At 42.3% G+C, this 23,006-nt stretch overlaps 1 protein-coding gene across 1 annotated transcript in view; it reads right to left on the reverse strand.

The window, feature by feature from the left end:
- LOC126203900 (aquaporin AQPAn.G-like) overlaps window positions 1-23,006 on the reverse strand; it is a 211,033-nt gene that overhangs the window by 169,719 nt on the left and 18,308 nt on the right. The window contains exon 2 of the mRNA XM_049938288.1: window positions 22,424-22,657. Within this exon, the coding sequence (XP_049794245.1) occupies window positions 22,424-22,433 (10 nt within the window). The 5' untranslated portion in view covers window positions 22,434-22,657. The remainder of the gene's footprint in view (window positions 1-22,423; window positions 22,658-23,006) is intronic.

Raw genomic sequence — 23,006 nt, forward strand, 5'->3', positions numbered from 1 at the left:
CTAAGTTCTTGTTGCTGCTGTTAGCTTCGAAATTTTTCTCATTCGTGTTGCTTTCTGCACATACGCGTATCACAGCATAATAATTACTAATCCCGCCTCGGGCATGTATGTGTGTGCTGTCCTTAGGTTAGTTAGGTTTAAGTAGTTCTAAGTTCTAGGGGACTGATGACCTCAGCAGTCAAGTCCCATAATGCTCAGAGCCATTTGAACCATAATAATTACTATTGGTGTAGTTCACGTTCAACCCGCATTTGGTAAATACCTGATCTCATGTCCGCATCCGTAGCGAAGCCGCAGCGTTACTGCCTACCACGCAAAGAGGCCCGTTTCGATTCCCGGCAGGGAAGTGGCGTCAACTAAAAAGACTTGCAATACGGCGGCCGCACCCGAAAGGTTTCAAGGTGGTTCTTACAACCGAAACTGGATAGGCACCTGGCTGGCTCTGAGCACTATAGGACTTAACTTCTGAGGTCATCAGTCCCCTATAACTTAGAACTACTTAAACCTAACTAACCTAAGGACATCACACACATCCATGTCCCAGGCAGGATTCGAACCTGCGACCGTAGCGGTCTCGCGGTTCCAGACTCTAGCGCCTAGAGCCGCTCGGCCACTCTGGCCGGCGGTTAGGCACCTGATCCTGTATATTATATGTAATAATATTCTAGGCATTAAAAGATTTTTTAAAATAAATTACGTAAGGAGCGCCTTCTCAATTCCTGGTAATGCCAGGTATTAACATCTTCAGAACTACGCGGCTGTTTTTCGTGTAAAAAGTGTTCCTACTTGTAAGACATGTTATTCCTGATAGTTTGCTGCTCAGGACATGAAAGACCCTGTAGAGGAAAACAAACCACCGACAGGTCTTTTCTGCGGAGATGTCGCACCTGAGCTTCGTGGCGCGCTTTGACGGCCGCCGCCAGCAGCGACTTATGTAACCGCTAAACAGCCTGCCACGAGCATTCAGGCCCTTCGGTTTCCTGCGTTAATGAGCCCTCCTCACGTGGCGCAGTTGGTCCTCCCCGTGCTGGACGCCTGTGTCTGCACACATGGATAAGTAACTTGTGAGTGGACGTGTTCTATATTGGCACTCACTTGCAAATGTTTTCATGTGAATGAAGTGAATGAAGCACAGAGACCCCAAGGAAAATTTGCAACTTCCGTGCATAATACCAAAAAATAATTATTTAGAGAAACAATAAGTGGCGCTGTTAACACAAGATCACTAAACAAAAAAATGGCTCTGAGCACTATGGGACTCAACATCTTAGGAGGAGGAGGAGGAGATTTAGTGTTTAACGTCCCGTCGACAACGAGGTCATTAGAGACGGAGCGCAAGCTCGGGTTAGGGAAGGATGGGGAAGGAAATCGGCCGTGCCCTTTCAAAGGATCCATCCCGGCATTTGCCTGAAGCGATTTAGGGAAATCACGGAAAACCTAAATCAGGATGGTCGGAGACGGGATTGAACCGTTGTCCTCCCGAATGCGAGTCCAGTGTGCTAACCACTGCGCCACCTCGCTCGGTAGTCAACATCTTAGGTCATAAGTCCCCTAGAACTTAGAACTACTTAAACCTAACTAACCTAAGGACATCACACACACCCATGCCCGAGGCAGGATTCGAACCTGCAACCGTAGCAGTCCCGCGGTTCCGGACTGCAGCGCCAGAACCGCTAGACCACCGCGGCCGGCAAGATCACTAAACCCTTGTAAAATTTACCACTGTAGCTGCTGCCAATTAACTGTTCCCACCAGCCTGGTATCTTCAGTATCTTGGATGTAAAACAGGACATTTTGTACTTATTTTGTATTTGACACACCATTCGACACATAATTGTAATTAATTAGTGCATAAACTCGAAATTATGACTTCCTTTGTATAAAATATGGATTTGTAAAACTTACGATGGTTTAATGACAACGTAACATTTCCCCCTTTTAGTGTACTAGGGTTGATAAACAATGTCGTCTACCTTCAGTATCGTAAATTTTAATTAAAATAATCAAATTAATGTTCAGAACTTAATTGACAATGCAAAGAAAACGGATGTAAATCCTAAGATCTCTTATTAAGACGTTGAAATATCGCTTGTTGTGTTACAATAGACATTAGAGATTCATTTCCGCTTTAGTATTTGAATATTTACTTTTTTACAGTCTATATCGCTTAACTCTTTCATCTTAAATTCATTCTTTGGAGTTAAACATATTACAGATGTATTTTCACTTGGGTACTTAGTCAAAAGTGACTCGTAAAACAGTCTATTCGTAATCTTATTAATTACTGAGACATCAGTATTCTGTCAGAATTATTCTTGTTGTCAGATCTATAATGATTACAAATAATGGCAGTACCACTAACTATTAAAAATTATAATAGTTTTAGAAAAGTGTAAAATTCACTTTTTTGTTTTTCTCTCGTCTGTACAACCACTTACTGTGAATCAGGAATGTGAAATTGTTCATAATTGTACCTCACCCATAGATTTGTAGATGTACCTGTCCTAGGTGTATAGATAATGACACTGGCAACTCGTTGTTTACATATATTTTGTACATATTTGTTAGAAGATCAAACAGATTTACTCAGTCAGGGATTTACTATGCTGGAAATGAAAAGCAACACAGCCACTTTTTCTTTTACTTTATCTCATTGGTTAATAAGCTTATGAAAACACATTTCAGATATCACTTCTTTTCATAAGCGCCTTGTGATGGCTTATGTGGTTGTAAAATAGATTAATGATATATTTCATGTGTCAGGAGATATTTCAGGTGACAGAGTCAGTTAGAACTCTCTTTGAACACCTGTGCTATGCAGTAACAAAATAAGCATAGGTTACGGAATTGTGTTTTTTTTTTACTTTATTTCTACTATTACTATTATAACTAAGATCTACATAATAGGTTTATAAAAATGTTTTTAATGTACACTGCCTAATCTCGTGTAGGGTCCCCGCGAGTATCGAGAAGTGCCGCAACACGACGTGTCCGAAGTACTGCTGGAGGGAAATCACGCCATGAATCCTGCAAGGCTGTCCATGAATCCGTAAGAGTATGAAGGGGTGGAGATCTCTTCTGAACAGCACATTGCAAGACACCAAGATATGTTCAGTAACGTTAATGTCTGGGAAACTGCTGGCCAGCGGAAATGTTTAAACTCAGAAGGTGTTCCTGCAGCCACTCCGTCGCAATTCTGGACGTGGACGTGTGACGTGCCGCATTGTCCTGTTGCAACTGCCCAGGTCCGTCGGAATGCACGATAGACATGACTGGATGCACGTGATCAGACAGGATGTTTACATAGTGTCACCTTTCAAAGTCGTATCTAGACGTATCAGGGATCCCATCTCACTCCAACTGCACACGACCCACACCATTACAGAGCCTCCACCAGCTTGAACAGTCACGTGCTGACATGCAGCGACCGTGAATTCACGAGGTTTTCTCCATACCCATACACGTCAACCCACTCAATACAATTTGAAACGAGACTCGTCCGACCAGCAACATGTTTCTAATCATCAACAGACCAATGTCGGTGTTGACGTGCGCCGGCGAGGCGTAAAGTTTTGTGTCGTGCAGTCATCAAGGATACATGGTTGGGCCTCCAGTTCCGAAAACCCATATCGGTGACGTTTCGTTGAATATTTCGCACGCTGACACTTGCTGATGGCCCAGCATTGAAACCTACAGCAATTTGTGGAAGGTTTCACTTGTGTCGTATTGAACGATTCTCTTCAGACGCCGTTGGTCCCGTTCTTGAAGGATCTTTTACCGGCCACAGCGATATCGGAGAATTGATGTTTTAAAGGATTACTGACATTCACGGTACACTCATGAAATGGTCGTAGGGGAAAATCCCCACATAATCGCTACCTTGGAGATAATGTGTCCCATCGCTCGTGCGCCGACTACAATTAACATAAATTTTGATAACCTGCCATTGTAGCAGCAGTAATCGATCTAACAACTGCACCAGACACGTGTTGTCTTATATAGACGCTGGCGACCGCAGTCCCGTAGTCTGCCTATTTAGATAACTGTGTATTTGAATACGCATTCCTATGCTAGTTTCTTTGGTGCATTAGTGTATAAGTGTATGTGATAGAAAAGTTGTTATTTTGTATCTTAAAAGCACAAACATTTCCTGTGAATCAGGAATGTACGGGTACAATATCTGACGGTATGTGGAATCTGTCTCTAACTGCTTTCTGTTTAGCTTAAGGACTTGACCACTCATGACATGCAATTTCGAACTTTTTGTATGCATCTATGTTAGAACAATTTCGAAACTCAGAAACCTCATTTTTCGGAATATATTTTGTTCTTTTGTTAATGTTTATTCCAGTTAACCTCCGTAATTTTTTCCTACACTACCTTTAACGTCAAATAAATCTATACATTGATATAATATTTGTACACTTTATGCAACAGAAAATGGCTATTGTTGTGTCTTCTATTATTTTACACCATGCACGGTGTACATTTCGAAGTGGCAATATCATAGTGGATTAAAAATCCGATTTTGATGTGTATCCATCTGTTGGGCATTGGCGAGAGCATGAGTCATCAGAGTTCAGCATGAATTACGAACCTTGCTGTCCTTTCTATGTTTTACATACCGAAACAATGCCGTCTATAGGCCCTTATTCCTGTAGGCCTTTATTTTTTTGTATCTGTGACCAACTTCGCATGAGGCAGCCCAGATAACATATTTTTTTCTTGCCCTTATTATGAGTGCGAATGTCCCATTTTCTGGTTGTCATTTGACTGCCGCAATACTTACCTTGTTATTGGCATTGTAAATATAATTTTGAATAGTTAAAGGTAAATCTATATTTAAAAGAACGCTATTTTTTTCTGATTTGAAGCTTTCAACATGCATCGTTACATATCACACGGAAGTGGTGAACATCCAGAGCATTACATGAATCTGATTCTGAGATCTAATTTGAAGTTTGCATAAAATCCTTGAAAGCATTACGAGCGAATTTTTCTCGACATTTTTATGTCCATGCCTATTGTTCAAGGTTCAGAGATCATTTACCAGATTACTTAAACTTCAGTAGCAGCTCTAGTTATGAATTACCAGGAGACGAGATGACGGTCATACGAACTCTAGCTCTAGGTTTGTTTTTACAGATTTTGTCTCATTACTGATGATATTTCTCTATTAATCTACAATGTTCAGTGGTTTATGGGGACATATTATGTCGTATTAAATGCTCTTGCTTTCCCGACGAAGACAATGCTGGATGTTGGCGGAAGGTCGGATCATCGAAGAGATTAATGTGACAAGTGCAGTCAGACCTTTTAATGTAAGTATATTCGTAGCGAAAGGCTTCGTAGCTAGACCTTCTATATCGCTCGCCAGAATACCATGTAAACAGTATAAGTTATTGAAACTCTATTGACTTGCGACTGAGCTTTAGTACCTGTCACTCCTTCCTGGAAGATTTTCTCAGAATATCTGCTGAATAGCTGAAGTGATGGAGTACAGCATTGTTGAAGGTCTCCATTGATTCTTTGTTGATAGTGCTTAATGCACAAGTATCTCCGACATGTTGTTCTAGGATGGAGTTTGAATATGGCTTAGTGATTAATATTCACGCTAATTTGAGCAATTAGACTGTGCTGATAGTGCTTAATGCACAAGTATCTCCGACATGTTGTTCCAGGTTGGAGTTTGAATATGGCTTAGTGATTAATATTCACGCTAATTTGAGTAATTAGACTGTGTTGCTACCTATGAAAGGCTTTCTCCTAAGTGATCGCAATAGTCTTGTAGGCACTAACTCCCCCCCCCCTCCCACACGTAAGTTTTATTTATCATGCAAATTTTTGTGAACTACTGTTGGAAATATCTTAGAGATATAAACCAATACTGATAAAAGCCTATACGTAGGACAAAGATCTGTCTCATGAGTCATGTTAAGCATTTTTGTTGGATGGTAATGCGTTTTGGTTTGCAGCGTTTAAACAATTCTACTGTGATTTCGTCAGGTCCGCTTGTAATATTACTCTTCCCATTAAGCAAGCATTCCAAAGTGGTCGGGCCGGAGGCGGTGGCCGAGCGGTTCTAGGCGCTTCAATCCGGAACCGCGCGACTGCTACGGTCGCAGGTTCGAACCCTGCCTCGGGCATGGATGTGTGTGATGTCCTTAGGTTAGTTAGGTTTAAGTAGTTCTAGGGGACTGATGACCTCAGCTGTTAAGTCCCATAGTGCTCAGAGCCATTTGAACCAAAGTGATCGGAGATTTTTTTGTTTAGAGGGATAAAGATTACATCAGTGTCACACTCCTCTTGACTGGATATTTTATGACCCGACTTAAACTTACCACTCGGTGCTAGCAAGTGAGCTCCGCGCCTGTCTACGCAAGCTTGCTAGGCTCGTACAGAAATGGAAGGAGAAAGCAGGGCTGTTTACGGAGCGCTCCTACACTTGTGGAGAACCAGGCGAAAGCAAGACATTTTACGAACACAGAACAAACTCATATCGAAAGCTGAGCAGCAAAAGCTAGTTGGCTCTCGCCTTCTAGACAATGGTAACGGGACCTGCGTGCACTTCACGTTCTCTAGTGTGCTTAGAATTGCTTTATTTGCTCTTCGAGGCCTTCCACGCAATCTCTACAACGAAATATTATCCCGCAGAGCTATACTCATTCTTACATTCGACTGAATCCTTTATAAACACCTATTTAGCACTGTTCCTATTACGACGCATTCTGCGTAAGCAAAGTCCGTGAAAGGTACGGAGTGAGCGAATGAGGTGAAACTGCCATCCGACTTTAGTGTATGTAGGTCAGGGACTCCGAGAAATACCGGGTGATCAAAAAGTCAGTATAAATTTGAAAACTGAATAAATCACGGAATAATATAGATAGAGAGGTAAAAACTGACACATATGCTTGGAATGACATGGGGTTTTATTAAACAAATGGCGCTGGACAGCAAAACGTCAGTGACTGCGCATGACAATCGTCAATGACGACTGGTTGAGTAACTTGTTGTGGACCGACGAAGCTCATTTCACTCTCCGAGGGTCTGTCGACACCCACAACTGCAGAATTTAGGCTACCGAAAATTCTAGAACTGTCATGGAAACTCCATTGCACGACGAGAAAGTCACGGTATGGGTTGGATTTACCACATCTACCATTATCGGGCGTTTTTTCTTCGAGGAAATGTGTCATTCTGGTTTTGTAACTGCTACCGTGACGGTGAGAGGTACGCCGATATGTTACAGAATCGCATCCTCCCCAGCCTGGCTGATAAACACCTGCTGGAACGTACGATGTTTATGCAGGATGGCGCTCCACCCATATTGCTAGACGCGTGAAAGATGTCTTGTGCGTCGTTTGGTGATGATCGTGTGCTCAGCCGCCATTTTCATCATGCTTGGCCTCCCAGGTCCCCAGACCTCAGTCCGTGCGATTATTGGCTTTGGAGTTACCTGAAGTCACAAGTGTATCGTGATCGACCGACATCTCTAGGGATGCTGAAAGACAACATCCGACGCCAATGCCTCACCATAACTCCGGACATGCTTTACAGTGCTGTTCACAACATTATTCCTCGACTACGGCTATTGTTGAGGAATGATGGTGGACATATTGAGCATTTCCTGTAAAGAACATCATCTTTGCTTTGTCTTACTTTGTTATGCTAATTATTGCTATTTTGATCAGATGAAGCGCCATCTGTCGGACATTTTTTTGAACTTTTGTATTTTTTGGTTCTAATAAAACCCCATGTCATTCCAAGCATGTGTGTCAATTTGTACCTCTCTATCTACATTATTCCGTGATTTATTCAAATTTATACTGACTTTTTGATCACCCGGTACTATTTGTTTCTATAACGTAGGGCATCGCTATTGGCAGAAATGAAGCTGTGGAGGAGAGTAGTGACTCATATCTGTACAGCTCAGTTGGTAAGAGCAGTACACTCTGCAAGCGTCTGAGTTCAAGTCTCGGTAGCATACTTAATTTTATCATACAATTAAATTTATCGAGATTACTAGTACTTTACACGATTCCAGTGCCTCTGGCGCATGGTCGTAACAAAACAACCCGTAACAGCTATTTTCTTCATGTGAAAGGGCAAACGATGGACTGAATAGATAAGTCATTTAGCTACGAATAACAATGGCGATTCTCATATACAGGATGATTCCTTGATGATGTTACGGACTTTCAGGGGTGACGGAGAAGGGTATTGTATTGTATTGCATTGAACTGGGGACCTAGAAACGACGGAGAGGCCTCGTCCCCGACGTAGCCCTCAGCGGTTCACAACCCCACAACAAGCTACAGCAGTCCACTCACCCCACCGCCGTCCCACACCGAACCCAGGGTTATTGTGCGGTTCGGCCCCCAGTGGACCCGCCCCCCCTCCCCCCCGCCCCTCCCCATGGGAACGTCTCACACCAGACGAGTGTAGCCCCAAATGTTTGCGTGGTGGTGTAATTACGGTGTACACGTAGGTGGAGACAGTGTTGCGCAGCAATCGCCGACATAGTGTAACTGAGTCGCGAAGGCAGATGGAAAATCGCATTAAAAATCATCCACAGACTGGCCGGCACACCGGACCGTGCCACTAATCCGCTGGATTCGTGCCGGGGACCGGCACGCCTTCCCGCCCGGAAAGCAGTGCGTTAGACCGGACGGCTAACCGGGCGGACCACGGATAAGGGTAACTGTACCAATTTGAGATAAGGAACTCAGGTCCGAAAACGATCGAGTCCAAAATCATGAGTGAAATTCATATAATATCTTTGACAGTGAAATACATGTTCTGGTACTGTTGTTGCTAAGACTATAGGGTAGAAAACTTTCAGAGGTGGTAGTTTTGTGCTCCGGCGGCTACAGCAGGGTGTGCTGCTTATGCAGTATAAAAGGAATTCTATATGTCAATACATTTATAACGGTTTATTTTCATTTTTGCATTCTCCGACACTTTATATACATATAAACATCAAAGAGGTACGCATAATATACAGCAACCCCAAATCGCTTGCTTTACTTTTTTTCTCGATACTTTGCTTATCGATCGCGGTCCATAGAAAACGCCGCCCGGCTTATGATTTGTATCTTGAAGAATAAAAATTTCATTAGAAACAGTTTACTGAAACTGCAGTCTTTCCATAATTTTTAGAGGACTATTTAACTTATTTTCAAGCATTTTAAGACCCTAAAATGTCACCGCACTACCACTTTCGATCTGTTTGCATGGGTGCGATGTGTTCATTATACAGAGAGAGTGCGACACAAAGTTTTATTGGTGAAAGAATGGCGAGTAAAAGCGTAGTTTTATGACCTCAGAATCATAGGAGCTACCCTAAAACCCTTACCATGTGTTCACTACATCCGTTAAAACAACATTTATGCCTAAGACCGCATATTACGTGCGTGTTTTACTTGCATAAGTTCGGTAATTTTAAACCTCTGGAGCTTGGTAACGGATAATACATCAAAGAAGGTTTCGAGTTTCCTCGAGAACATCATCTTAAGAACATATGGTAAAAATTACAAATATTTGTTATTAACAGAAATTCTAGAAGTGGCCATCCCCACAATTGTTACTTGTGATACCCAAAAATAGTGTTTTTCAGGGTGGATCTTGATAACGGAAACAGATGGGAAAATGATGTTTCTAGATGAAAGTGTAAAAGATGTAAAATTAATATTTGAGCCATGTGGTATGGGTAGTTACTTAGATACACTTTTCGTACCCAAACATCATGGTTTTTCGGAATTCTCTCGGGAACTTCTCATGAACAAGTGCTGCTTATATAAGCTGTCTAATGTCCATCTTAGACCGCACCTAATGCAAAACAAAAGAACCAACCAATTTGCTCAATTTGCCTGAGCTGAAGGATATGTGTAAGGTTTAAATTTTGACCCTGTCTTGTAGGATAGCTACAATATGCCCATTCTTCCGACAGGTATAGAAATGGTCGCTAGGCCAAAGGCTACCCAAAACACTTGACCCCTTCTCTGTGTGATCATTAGAATCCAATGTACAGCCCACTGAAAAGTCACATTTTCACTCGCGGTTTTCTGGAACATATCGGCACCGTGCGCTATCATACTACTAATAATGTTTCTACGATCCTCACAAGATGTAGCCTTCCTAGACGTAACTAAAAACAGTTGATTGGAATGGGATTACAATTTAGAAAGGATATTACATTTATGCTAAACAGAGTTAATATGAAATTGACGAAGTTTAGCAGAAAGGAGAATAGCGATTCGCTATGTACCAATATTGGGGAACAGTCAGTAGAAGAGGCGAAACGATTTTCCTGTCAAGAGAAAGATATCACAGGACTGGAATGAGCTGCAGAGGCGAGGCATACTGTGCACTGACAAATAATAAAATATATAAAACTCATTATCGAAGATTTATCCAATATTGTTAATATATCACCGCTTCAATAATGTCGTTCCGGATTTTGATTGTCAATACTGGACTGCACATATACATCGAAATGTAGCTCAAGTAGTTACATTTATATCAGTTCGAAATTCATAAAACTTTAATAATACTCTCTGGTAATCTTGACTTAATGTACGTGATGGCTGTTCGTAATAAGCAACGTAACATAATTATTACAATTATATAAATTTATTATGTACAAATCAAGCGTTACTTGAAGCTGTACCAGCATGTAAGTTCGCAGATGCAGTATGAGGAAATTAATAGGTGCTCGCTTCTGATCGTTAGCCTTATCTCCGTAATCGCTACGCGAAAAATATGGCGCAAACAAACTCTCATACGCGCGCGAAACGTAAAGGAAATCTATATTTCACAATAACGGAGTCAAGATGAGGTATTTAAACTCAGATGAAGAGAATGTTGTTATTCACTTCCAATCCTCTTGAGTTAGGTCTTACAAAAATGAAGGAAATTCTTAGAATGAAAGAAGAGAAGTGTAATAAAATATCGTTAATAACATCTTTATCAGGACACAAACTACAGGAGTAAAATGATTGGTCATTGTATATCGTAAAATGAAAAACTGCCGGGTAACTGTATATTGTAAATGAAAAGACAAACCATCTTTAGGAAAAAGAAGAGAGTAAAAATCTGTTTAGAAGTAGTAGATCGTCAAAGACTCACCCAGGAGCTTAGCAACAATTACTCTAAGAGCAAAAGTTCAGTAATCTAGGAGAATCAATTCAAGTAAGTGACTTAGAAAGCAGAAAGAATGCCTTTGAAATATGTGACTTTATTTTAAAATATTGAATTAATAACTGTCTGTACATCATAGAGGGTGAGAAAGGTATTAATGCATATTTATCGTTAGATGAATTGGGATAATCGGATGCTAACAAGTAAGGAGCTGTGATTCATAGAAAATAATACTGTCAAATTTCGGGAGCCAATGTTTCAAAACAAAACAAGGGAAGCAGACGTCATTAGAGACTGAGAACAAGCGGGCATGTAGGACCTCCCAGTAAATGGCATAAGGCAGTCGCGTTGAACGGAGGTGATGTTGAAAAAAGAATGTGGTGTATTTGAATCCAGAATAAAACCAACCTGCGTTAAAAAAAAGGTATTGCATTACTTACTGTGTATTCATGTTATGTTTCATGTGCCCACTAATTTGTGCAATGTTATAGTTGGTATTTTCAATCTCTTGCCCACTATTTATACGCTTGTTTTAGTGGGTAAATCATTTTGCTTCACGTCTTACGGCAATAACCAAAATTGTTATTGTGATCGCTAGTTTCCTTTTGTAATTTGATGATTACCTTCATTAATATATCCACGTGACGTGTGGTAACCATAATTTCAAGCTTAATTGGCTGACTTCTAGTGAGTTTCATTTATTAAGATGTTATCCACTGCACGAGATTGTTTCTCTGAATTTGAATGATCTTATGAGGAGCTTTCCTTCCCAGGAGGTCACCGAGGAACGGATCCATAACATCTTAGATGTATCCCAATTGCTCAACTGACACCTCACGGAAGGAAAAGGTACCGATAGGTAGTTCTGACATTGTGCCTAATAATTGAAGTAAGACGTAAGAAAAATTAAAATATGTTCATAGGATTAGCCGGCCTGGAAAAAGCGTTCGACAGTGTGCAATGGTGCGAGGCGTTCGAAATTCTGAGAAAAATAGGTGCAAACTATTTTAAAACACTGGTTATATACAGATGTACAAGAATCAGGAGTGAAACATAAGAATGGAAGACCAAGAACGAAGTGTTACTATTGAGATAAGTGTACGACAAGGATGCTGTCTTTTACCACTACTGTGCAATCACGGTTCAGGTGTGGGGGTTAAACTTAAGGCCGCGCCGAGTGGCCACGCGGTTTGAGGCGCCATATCACGGATCGCGTGGCCCCTCCCGCCGGAGGTTCGAGTCCTCCCTCGGGCACGGCTGTGTGTGTTGTTCCTAGCATAAGTTAGTTTAAGTAGTGTGTAAGTCTAGGGACCGATGACATCAGCAGTTTGATCCCTTAGGAATTTACACACACACATTTTAAACTTCAGGATGAAAACATACCAACGATAAGTTTCGCTGAAAAAGGAGGATGTATTACAGGACGTACTGAGTGGAAAGAACAGCCTACTAAGCACGGAATACGGACTGAGAGTAGATCGAAGAAAGACGGAAGTAAAGAGGTATAGCAGAAGTGAAACAAGCGAGAAACTTCAAAATTGGGGACAACGAAGTAGTCGAAGTGAAGGAATTCGGTTACCTTGAAGGGGAAATAATGTGTTACGGGCGAAGGGAGGAGCAGACAAAAAGCAGACTAGATATGGCAAAGAGAGCACTCCTGGCGAAGAGAAGTCTACTGGTATCAAAGATTGGCCTTCATTTGAGGATAAAATTTGTGAAAGTGTACGTCTGAAGTACAGACTGTCGGAAACCCGGAAAAGAAGAGAATTAAAACATTTGAGATGTGGTAAATTTGATGGACTAATAAGGCATGAGGAATATGAGTACAGGGCTTGAAAAACAAATGTATTTCAGAGGGCGTACCGGGCAATGGGAGTCGAACTCAGCTACAAGTATAGGCGTTATACCGATTCTTCACTGGGTCGTCCAGGTAGCGAGTTCGCAATACATCTTGCATCACCTCAAGAAGACGACTGGGCCAGTCGCATATAAAAGTGGAATCAACAACTCGGCTGAGTGGAATGTATGGAAACAGTTGGAGACAAGTCATTAACTGCTAGTGATGTAAAGCTTCCACCTGAGATCAGATAAGGTGTATATTTATGTTCTGTTAGATTGCCAGAGAAAATATGCTCCTATCGGAACACAAAAGAGGCCAATATGATCCTTTTCTAAAGACTCAGACTGAAAAGTAGGTCACCGTCTCCCTCTTGCTCTCTCTTACTGCTACTACCTCATTCATTCATTCCCACTGCTGCCGTCTCTTTTCACTGTCGCTGTATCTCTCTTCCTTGTTATCATTGTCACACATTCTGTCTCACTGTCGCTCAAAAACTTGCACTTTCTCCTTCTCTTTATTTCTTGCCCACTGGCACCGCCTTCTTCACTCCTTTCCAAACACTGTTCTGCCGCTGTCAACTACACTCCTGGAAATTGAAATAAGAACACCGTGAATTCATTGTCCCAGGAAGGGGAAACTTTATTGACACATTCCTGGGGTCAGATACATCACATGATCACACTGACAGAACCACAGGCACATAGACACAGGCAACAGAGCATGCACAATGTCGGCACTAGTACTGTGTATATCCACCTTTCGCAGCAACGCAGGCTGCTATTCTCCCATGGAGACGATCGTAGAGATGCTGGATGTAGTCCTGTGGAACGGCTTGCCATGCCATTTCCACCTGGCGCCTCAGTTGGACCAGCGTTCGTGCTGGACGTGCAGACCGCGTGAGACGACGCTTCATCCAGTCCCAAACATGCTCAATGGGGGACAGATCCGGAGATCTTGCTGGCCAGGGTAGTTGACTTACACCTTCTAGAGCACGTTGGGTGGCACGGGATACATGCGGACGTGCATTGTCCTGTTGGAACAGCAAGTTCCCTTGCCGGTCTAGGAATGGTAGAACGATGGGTTCGATGACGGTTTGGATGTACCGTGCACTATTCAGTGTCCCCTCGACGATCACCAGTGGTGTACGGCCAGTGTAGGAGATCGCTCCCCACACCATGATGCCGGGTGTTGGCCCTGTCTGCCTCGGTCGTATGCAGTCCTGATTGTGGCACTCACCTGCACGGCGCCAAACACGCATACGACCATCATTGGCACCAAGGCAGAAGCGACTCTCATCGCTGAAGACGACACGTCTCCATTCGTCCCTCCATTCACGCCTGTCGCGACACCACTGGAGGCGGGCTGCACGATGTTGGAGCGTGAGCGGAAGACGGCCTAACGGTGTGCGGGACCGTAGCCCAGCTTCATGGAGACGGTTTCGAATGGTCCTCGCCGATACCCCAGGAGCAACAGTGTCCCTAATTTGCTGGAAAGTGGCGGTGCGGTCCCCTACGGCACTGCGTAGGATCCTACGGTCTTGGCGTGCATCCGTGCGTCGCTGCGGTCCGGTCCCAGGTCACGGGCACGTGCACCTTCCGCCGACCACTGGCGACAACATCGATGTACTGTGGAGACCTCACGCCCCACGTGTTGAGCAATTCGGCGGTACGTCCACCCGGCCTCCCGCATGCCCACTATACGCCCTCGCTCAAAGTCCGTCAACTGCACATACGGTTCACGTCCACGCTGTCGCGGCATGCTACCAGTGTTAAAGACTGCGATGGAGCTCCGTATGCCACGGCAAACTGGCTGACACTGACGGCGGCGGTGCACAAATGCTGCGCAGCTAGCGCCATTCGACGGCCAACACCGCGGTTCCTGGTGTGTCCGCTGTGCCGTGCGTGTGATCATTGCTTGTACAGCCCTCTCGCAGTGTCCGGAGCAAGTATGGTGGGTCTGACACACCGGTGTCAATGTGTTCTTTTTTCCATTTCCAGGAGTGTATATTCCACTGCCACTGTATCCCCCTCTTTTCTCACACTGTCCTTATCTCCTTCGTTCTTTCAAACCATATTCCAGTATTTATTACTTCTTTGTCTCTTTCCAACTGCCACTGTCTCCTTCTGCCTTAGCATAAAAAAAGAGCGCGAATATTTACGATAGCCAAAATTTTTGAGAAAGGAGGAAGGTAGAATGAGGCAGTTACTACCCCACTTTTTCAGTCAGTGTTTTAAACATGAGTATATTCGCCTTTTTTCCGTTGGTTCCCATCCTTCACCTGCTACAGCAGGGCATGTCACTCATATGAAAACAAATTTATGGGTCATTCAAATTTTGATACCTTACTTATGCGAAACTGAAATGACGCAAAACAAATTTTACACCTCAAACCGTATTTATGTGCACAAAACGTTCCCATGCCTTTCACTATTACAACAAGGGACCCTCAGAACCATTCTGATGATAACGGAGACAATTTACAGCATGTTTCCCCACGCTACGTCACTTTATAAACTACGTTTCCGCCTTACACAAGGATCGTCTTACTATAACTATCCAACCATACAGGATCAATTTTTGAATATTATACACTTCCTGTAGCTTAGGCAACTGGAACAAGTTAGTTAGTCCTTTTTGCTTTATATGTGGTCGATGATACGTCTTAAGGGGCATATGGCGGCACCATTTAGTTCACGGGCGGTTCCAGATATTTTACGTGTACAAGTAGGACAAAATTGAACTTATTTACCTCGAAAAAGGATAAATACATCAAGAAATTTTTCAATGGTGTTCGAGATTGAGATCTTAGGAAAACATCGTAAAAAGTACTGAAGTTAGCTATGCATAGTCGTCTTGGAATCTTACGGCTCGGTCTTGATACCCAAATGCCAAGTTTTCAGGGTGTTTCTCGATAACGGATAAAGATTTTAGAGAAATGGGAAGATGGCACTTCTAGAAAAATGCCTGAAGAATGTACCTTTAAAATATGAGCAATTCTATGCTTTTAATTGTTTATATATCCGCTGCTGACGACGAAAAAAATGGTGAAAAGTGCTGTTTCGCTTTTTATTAGGAACCGCCCATGAACTAAATGGTGCCTCCATATGCCGCTTAAGAAGTATCATAGACCACACCTAATGCAGAAAGAACCAACTGACTTGTTCCAGTTGCCTAAGCTACGGAAAGTGTGTAATACTAAAAAATTGACCCTCTATTGTTGGATAGTTATAGTAAGACGATCCTTCTGTTGCGAATACAACCAGTCCGTAGCCCAAGGGCTACGCAAAACACTTCAACGTAGGTTTCTGTCACCACTAGAACCCAAGGTATCAGCCCCGGAGAAGTCTCGTTGTTATACACGGCGTTTTGGAACATGTTAGGTGGCGTATGCTGTCGTTTGCGTAGCGATAAATTAACTCTCTTGCTACGCTCGTTAGGAGCAAGCGCATTGCGACCATGAACGCACGGCAGACCGCGCGACGCCACGTTACAAAAGACGTGGGAAGAAAGAAAGCCTTCCTCAGCACTCTGGGTGCTAATTGTAGGTATTCATGCACCAACGTTAATCTGTATGCCCTAGGACGTACATTTAGCAGAAGTGGCTCCGCATGGCCATGCCTCAGACAGTATTAAGCGGGAAGACGTTTATGGGATGGATGGCCACTTGTCCTTAGGACTGAAAAGGAGAGTGAACTTTCATGTGTTAATCTTCCATTGCATGACCAACGATCAAGGATCAGCACCAATATCTAGTGTACATATTGGCCACGACATAACATTCTTCACGTGCGTCCTCAAGACGACAGTTGAATTGCTGCATCTACGGTACTATTTACGACTAGTTAGGAGGAGTGTGTGGTCACGCTTAAGAATTTTACTTACGATTATATTCAAGGTGAAAAGTTAGGTTGTTGTAAAAAAAGTTTCCCTTTGGTGTAGTTCTAGAATCGGCAGTATTATTATTAAACCAAGAGTGTTAACAAACTATGAATAAAAGGCTAAAAAACTGGATAAGTGCGGGTAGGACTCTCTCACCGAGGGTTCCGTGCAAATTTAATTACGAATATAGATAGTTTATCCACCCCGGAAACTGAGAATTTTGAAGAATGGGGCATAACTGACAGACAGGCGGGTAACAAACGACGAAACATTTTTTCCCTTGTGATATAAATTAACAATTTTCGGAGTTTTCCTTAATTTCTACGGTAAAACCTTTCTGCTTACCAAATTTGAAGATTATAAGTGAACAGTAATCATCCTATACGTTCTGATGAGTGTGAAAATGTGTGACATAAATGGCCGTACCTTTTGATTTCATTGATTCAAAAGCTTAAGCCTTTTACAGGTCGAATGGGCCTTAGACCTTAGTACATGGCGCAAATTTCAACTTCATACACCAAAGGGAGCCGGCCGTTGTGGCAGAGCGGTTCTAGGCGCTTAAGTCTGGAACTGCTGCGACCGCCATAGCGCTCAGAGCCATTTGAACCATTTTGAACGCTAAAGGGTTCCTGAGGAAAATGGTCGGACACACACATAGACAACAAAATAATCCTACAAGGGTTCAGTTTTCATCTGCTGACACACGGAACCCTAAAAAGCGACAGAATTCGTCTAAGAGTAGAGATAGGGGTGTAAATGTGGAAGCGTGTGGGTAATGTGGAAACGTCTAGTATGTGACCTGCAGAGTGCTGCACTGTAGCGGGGCAGCCATAAATTGTTGCAATAGTTCCTATTTGTCACGGTAGAGGGTTATCAGTCAGTTGAACAACAGTCGCCGTGACAGTGATGCAGTTTAAGTTCGCGCATTTTCTAAACCTTTTTCGAGGTAAGTTTTGGTATTACATTTATCTACATACTTTGTAGTTATCTTTTCTTTACGTCTGATAGCTTATAAAGGGAGGTGCATAGAAGGTTTTAGCAGTCGTTTGTCAACCTTAAATGGATAGTTGCTTAATGTAATCTACCTAAATTTAAAATGGCCACTGTGTAAGTAATGTGGAAGCATACATACGGTGGCATTGTGGAAACGTTTCCACAATACCAACATCAAATACATTACTACCAATACGTTTCGCGTCTGCTTCTAGATGCCACGAAAGCTAACTGATCGCAAACCAAGAGCTATTATGAAGAAGTGGGATGCTGGAAACATGATTAAGGCTGCAATAGCCTTAAGGGAAAAGCCTATGTGGTTAAGAAGATCAGTAAAAACTTTCAGCGTACCTCAGACGACACTTCAAAGGTTTGTGCATAGTGATATGTCACCTGAAGAATGTGTTTCTTTGAGACTTGGACGTAAGCCTGTACTACCTGATGCTATTGAGAAACAGTTGGTACAGTATCTCATTGAAATGGATGATCGTTTCTATGGCCTAACCAGATTAGATGTCAAGACAAAGGCATATCAGCCAGCGGAAAGAAATAATATTAATGATCCTTTTACTTCAAATGCTGCAGGTAGAGCTTTGTTTGACCTTTTTCTTAGAAGACACAGAAATAAACTCACAATCCGCCTATGGTGACGTCATTCTCGAGAGCAAACGGGTTCAACAAAGAAACTGTAGACATGTTTTTTTATATTTTGGAAGCTGAGTACAGTAAACACTCCTTAAGTTACCTGAGGATTCAGATGAAAAGCCCATTGCACCAACTGTCCCTTCAGGAGAGTCAGATTTGGTTCTCCCAGTTGGGGAAGAAAAACCCAGTGAAGAAGATGCCATTTGTATTTTTTGTGGAGGCGCATTTTCCAAAGACGTTCGGGGAGAGTTGTGGATTAAGTGTGTAGTGTGTGAGGAGTGGAGTCACTCTTTCTGTGCCAGAAATGAAGGAGATATTTACATATGCGATTTTTGCAACTGAACTTCGCTTATGAAGCATTTTTCTATTACAGTTGCGTTTAAAAATATATTTGTGTAATTTAAATTTAATATAAAATAAAACATTCCCAAAATTTTTAGTAGTTTTCGTTTGAAGTAGTCAGTTTCCCACAAATTTAAGGCGTTTCCACATTACCCGCACTTCTTGAAAAATTAATGAGTTGTGCAAGCCGAAAATGTTTTTTTAATTTTTAACATATTTAGTTTTTGTGTTTCATAGTATTACATTCATTGCTAAAACATTATGAATTAGCTTTGGCTAATTTTTGAAGCTGAAAGAGAAGTAAAAATTTCTTTTATACAACAAAAACAAACTGGGTTTCCACATTTGCACCCCTACCTCTAATAAATGTATCAATCTACACACTGACCTCTGCATGAACCAATCCGGCACGTGGTGGAGGGTACGCATTGAAATATAATCATCACATTCCGCTGTTCATGCTACATTCGCTCACGGTGCGTCGGAGAACATACCTCCAGACAGCTGAAAGATCGATGCTGTAATAAAGTACTGAGATGGCCAGTCACGCGCACGGACTGTCTCGAAAGCCGCCTCCAAAAATAAGAATTTAAAAGAATTGGTCAAAACTCCACGCCCACACACTCCTCTGCTAGGAGGAAAACTTTCCATCGTCGTACCACTAACATGACTGCAGCAACGTGAGACGTTTTCGAGTATCACCTTCGACCACGACCAGCCTTCTACACACAGGAACTCTCTACAGATCGGATCTCACGTCCCCGAGATCCGAAGAACTCCCGAAACGTTTTAGACGTTGAGACCTTTCAACGAATCATGACTGATATAGCAAAATGACTGACTTTTGACTTAGACGTCGGCATTCGTATTTATACCCGCCAGGATAACCGTTCGGTGAATCAACTACGAGGGCCGATGTGTGGCGTGTCAGCCAGCCTAGGTATGGTTTTTAGATCGTTTCTCACAGTCGACTGGGTGAGTACCGGACTGGTATCCACGCCTTGCCCTATTTATATGATTCGCAAACATTTCGAAAACATTCTCACACTTTCCATGGGATAATACTAGACGCACACAGATGTACGGAAATGCCGTCCGTCCCGTTGACGGTATGTGGGGGGGGGGGGGGGGGGGGCTCTCTCTACCATTAGCAGTGGAGATCCAGATTAACGTGTCGATCCCGCGGGAAGAAGACACTTATTGTTCGTATTAACCATCCCCTTTCTCCTATCAATGTGGACATCTGGGGACAGTTAATTCCAAATTTATGGAAATTTTTGGTAAGGTCTTATGGGACCAAATTGCTGAGGTCATCGGACCCTAAGCCGACACACTACTTTCTAACGTAACTAACTTATGCTATGGACAACACACATACCCGTGCCCCAGGGAGGACACGAACCTCCAACGTGGGGAGCCGCACGATCGTGACAAGGTGTCCTAGATCGCGCGGTCCAAATTTATCTTATTGGGAGAAAACGTACCGTCACAGGAAAACAGATGACCCGTTAGCAAGCGCAGCAGACCCGAACAACAACATTCAACACTTACCGTGGACCTTCCCGTCCGCTTTAAGCCTTTAAGGGAATGCGAGCGGTGACATTGCTACGGGTAGTTGCGTCCGACTGTACGGAAGATTTTTCGTATTCAGTTCTTCAGTAGTGCAAGTTTGTTTCCAAACCGAGACGATAGCCGTTTCACTTGGAAATGAGACTGGGTGCACAACGCGTTTCGGACCTGCATTCTTGGATTCGACTGCACATAACGAAATTGCGGCAAACTGTAGTTACCGAGGTTTCCCGCACTGACTCACAGTAGCTACACTTTCACCCGCACAACAGAAGCAACGGTTCCGCTTGTGTGAGCACTACTCCCAAGAATGAAGTGGCCCTCGCCCACCGACATCGCGGACCGTATTCCTGGCGTTTCTCCGAGGCCGGCAAAACAATTTAAATGGTCGACAGTGAATATAGTGTTAAACACCGTTTGTAGTCCGGAATGAAGACGATTAGGTGACTAGAAAAAAAAGTCATAAAAGCGCAATCGTAAAACCGAAAACATATCATCTAACAGCGGAAAACACAATTCCACGAAGTGAGTAGTAAAGATAGCCTGCTGCAACGGTTACAAATATTATCTGTTTATTTATTTAAGACAAGGTATAGTATATTTATATGTGAGCTTGTAATGTATCTGTATCGCAGACCGAAACGGAGATTACTCGTAAACGAAATGATTGTACACTAAGATAAATGTAAGTGACAGAAACTCCCACACTTCCCTGCAAATGGTGTAAATTACCTGCTGATTTACCAAAGAAATTCTACAACAAAACACTTTTTTTTAGAAATTATTTATTAAATCTCCGAAGCATTTGTGTGTGTCTGTGAATCACCTCTGCAGTATATGATCAGTGTGCATCTAACAATAATCTCAGGTCAGATAAGACAGACAAAATATCGTTCATCAGATACGATACACCAAGTTCTTGTGTGACAAACCACCATCCTTGCGGTCTCAGTACCTAAATAAAAGTCGTTGATCACAATAATCCGACACTGAAGATGTCATTCGCTCATCAAACAATGTTTTATTTTTTGCTCAGTTGAATCTGATGCTGTGAGATGTAAATTCACTTGACTAAAATATTGTTTCTGGAAATAATTACCTTTATTACATTTCCACTTGAACAGAATATTAAGTTTCTACATTAATACAACATTTAATGCTCTAAGAAATATTGATAAATTAATTATTAAAGTTATATATTCAACATTGCTCTCAAGAATAAGAGTTAGTCAGAAAATCAGAGAGCAGGAACAAATCAGAGGAGTTAAAAATATCTACTGATTATTAAAGTAAGTAACCTTAGCAGCAAACATATTTTTTAAAAATTGTAATTCTAAGCAATGGTCAAGAAAAAGTTAAGAAAAACTACCTAGTAACATTAATTTGTTTATGCGGATGCTGAATTAAATCTCTCACGGTGGTGAATGTGAAGGGAAATACGAACTATTCTGTAGCGTAGTAAAAAAAAAAAAAAGAAAAAAAAATGCGCCGACTGGAAATCGGTGCAGAAGTAACACATACCAGAGTAACTAAAAAGTTTAAATTTTGTATAAGAACCACATTCAGTTAATAACGATAAATATATTATCATCAATTGTATGTAGCATTTTTTCATTCAGTGTCAAGAAATATTACCTTTCAGAAATAAATTAATTTTACTTTTACTGTGTCAGAGAGCGATGGGAATACCATAAATTTAAAGTATCCACATAATTCTAACGCCTTATAGAAGCTGTTTTCCCCTTAAGTAACTAAAATAGGTCTCACCCCATGAAGCTCAGTTTTTGTGATATCCAAGAGAGCGAATATCCACGTACATTGTTACACGATAGGGAGCTTTTTGTACGAAGACACTTGTTGATTTATCGGTCACAAGTGCCTCCGTAAAGAAATAAAGAAAAATGTTAATAATAAGTTTACCAAACAGGCGTGAATTTCGAGGTTTCCATTAAAAATGTTGAAAGGCTAATTTAAATCGTAAGTACACAGTACACGAAGCCGCAAGCGCTCGCTTACCTAGAGGCATGGTGTTGTGGTGGTGTCAGCGACTAGGACGTCCTCCAGTGGTAGGTCGTTATCGCCGCGATGTCTGGAATCTGCAGGTGGAAAGCCGAAATCTAGCGAATCCGTAGCTATCGCCGGAATTAACAGGCCACTAAATCACAGACTGATAGGATCCGAATATCGACGTGGAGCGGTATCTAATCACGAGGTGAGCTCCGTGTAGCGGGGTCCATATTCCTCTGTTCCCTGCACAGAACAAACACTGATATAAGCTGGCGCACGTCACTCGTGTATATGTATGTTGAAGATTACGCCACCAGGCTACCAGCAGACGCTCCGTTTCAGATTACGTGCTATCGTGGCTTAAATTTGCAGCCGCGCTACGTAAACATATGAGAGATAAAACGGTCAAGGCGCTAAGATCATTCCTATCAAGCTGGGAGTGGATCGAAAGGCCGCTTTGCTCGCCAATTTGGAGCAGTTCATTCGCTGGTGCGCGACAGAACAAGGCATGATTTCACAAAAATGCTAAGTACTTTCTCACCTTTCGGAACAGCAATCAAAGCTTTGTCAGATACTTCTGGTGTGGTAGTAC

This window comes from Schistocerca nitens, chromosome 9, assembly GCF_023898315.1.
Source record: "Schistocerca nitens isolate TAMUIC-IGC-003100 chromosome 9, iqSchNite1.1, whole genome shotgun sequence".
Taxonomy (NCBI): Eukaryota; Metazoa; Arthropoda; class Insecta; order Orthoptera; family Acrididae; genus Schistocerca; species Schistocerca nitens.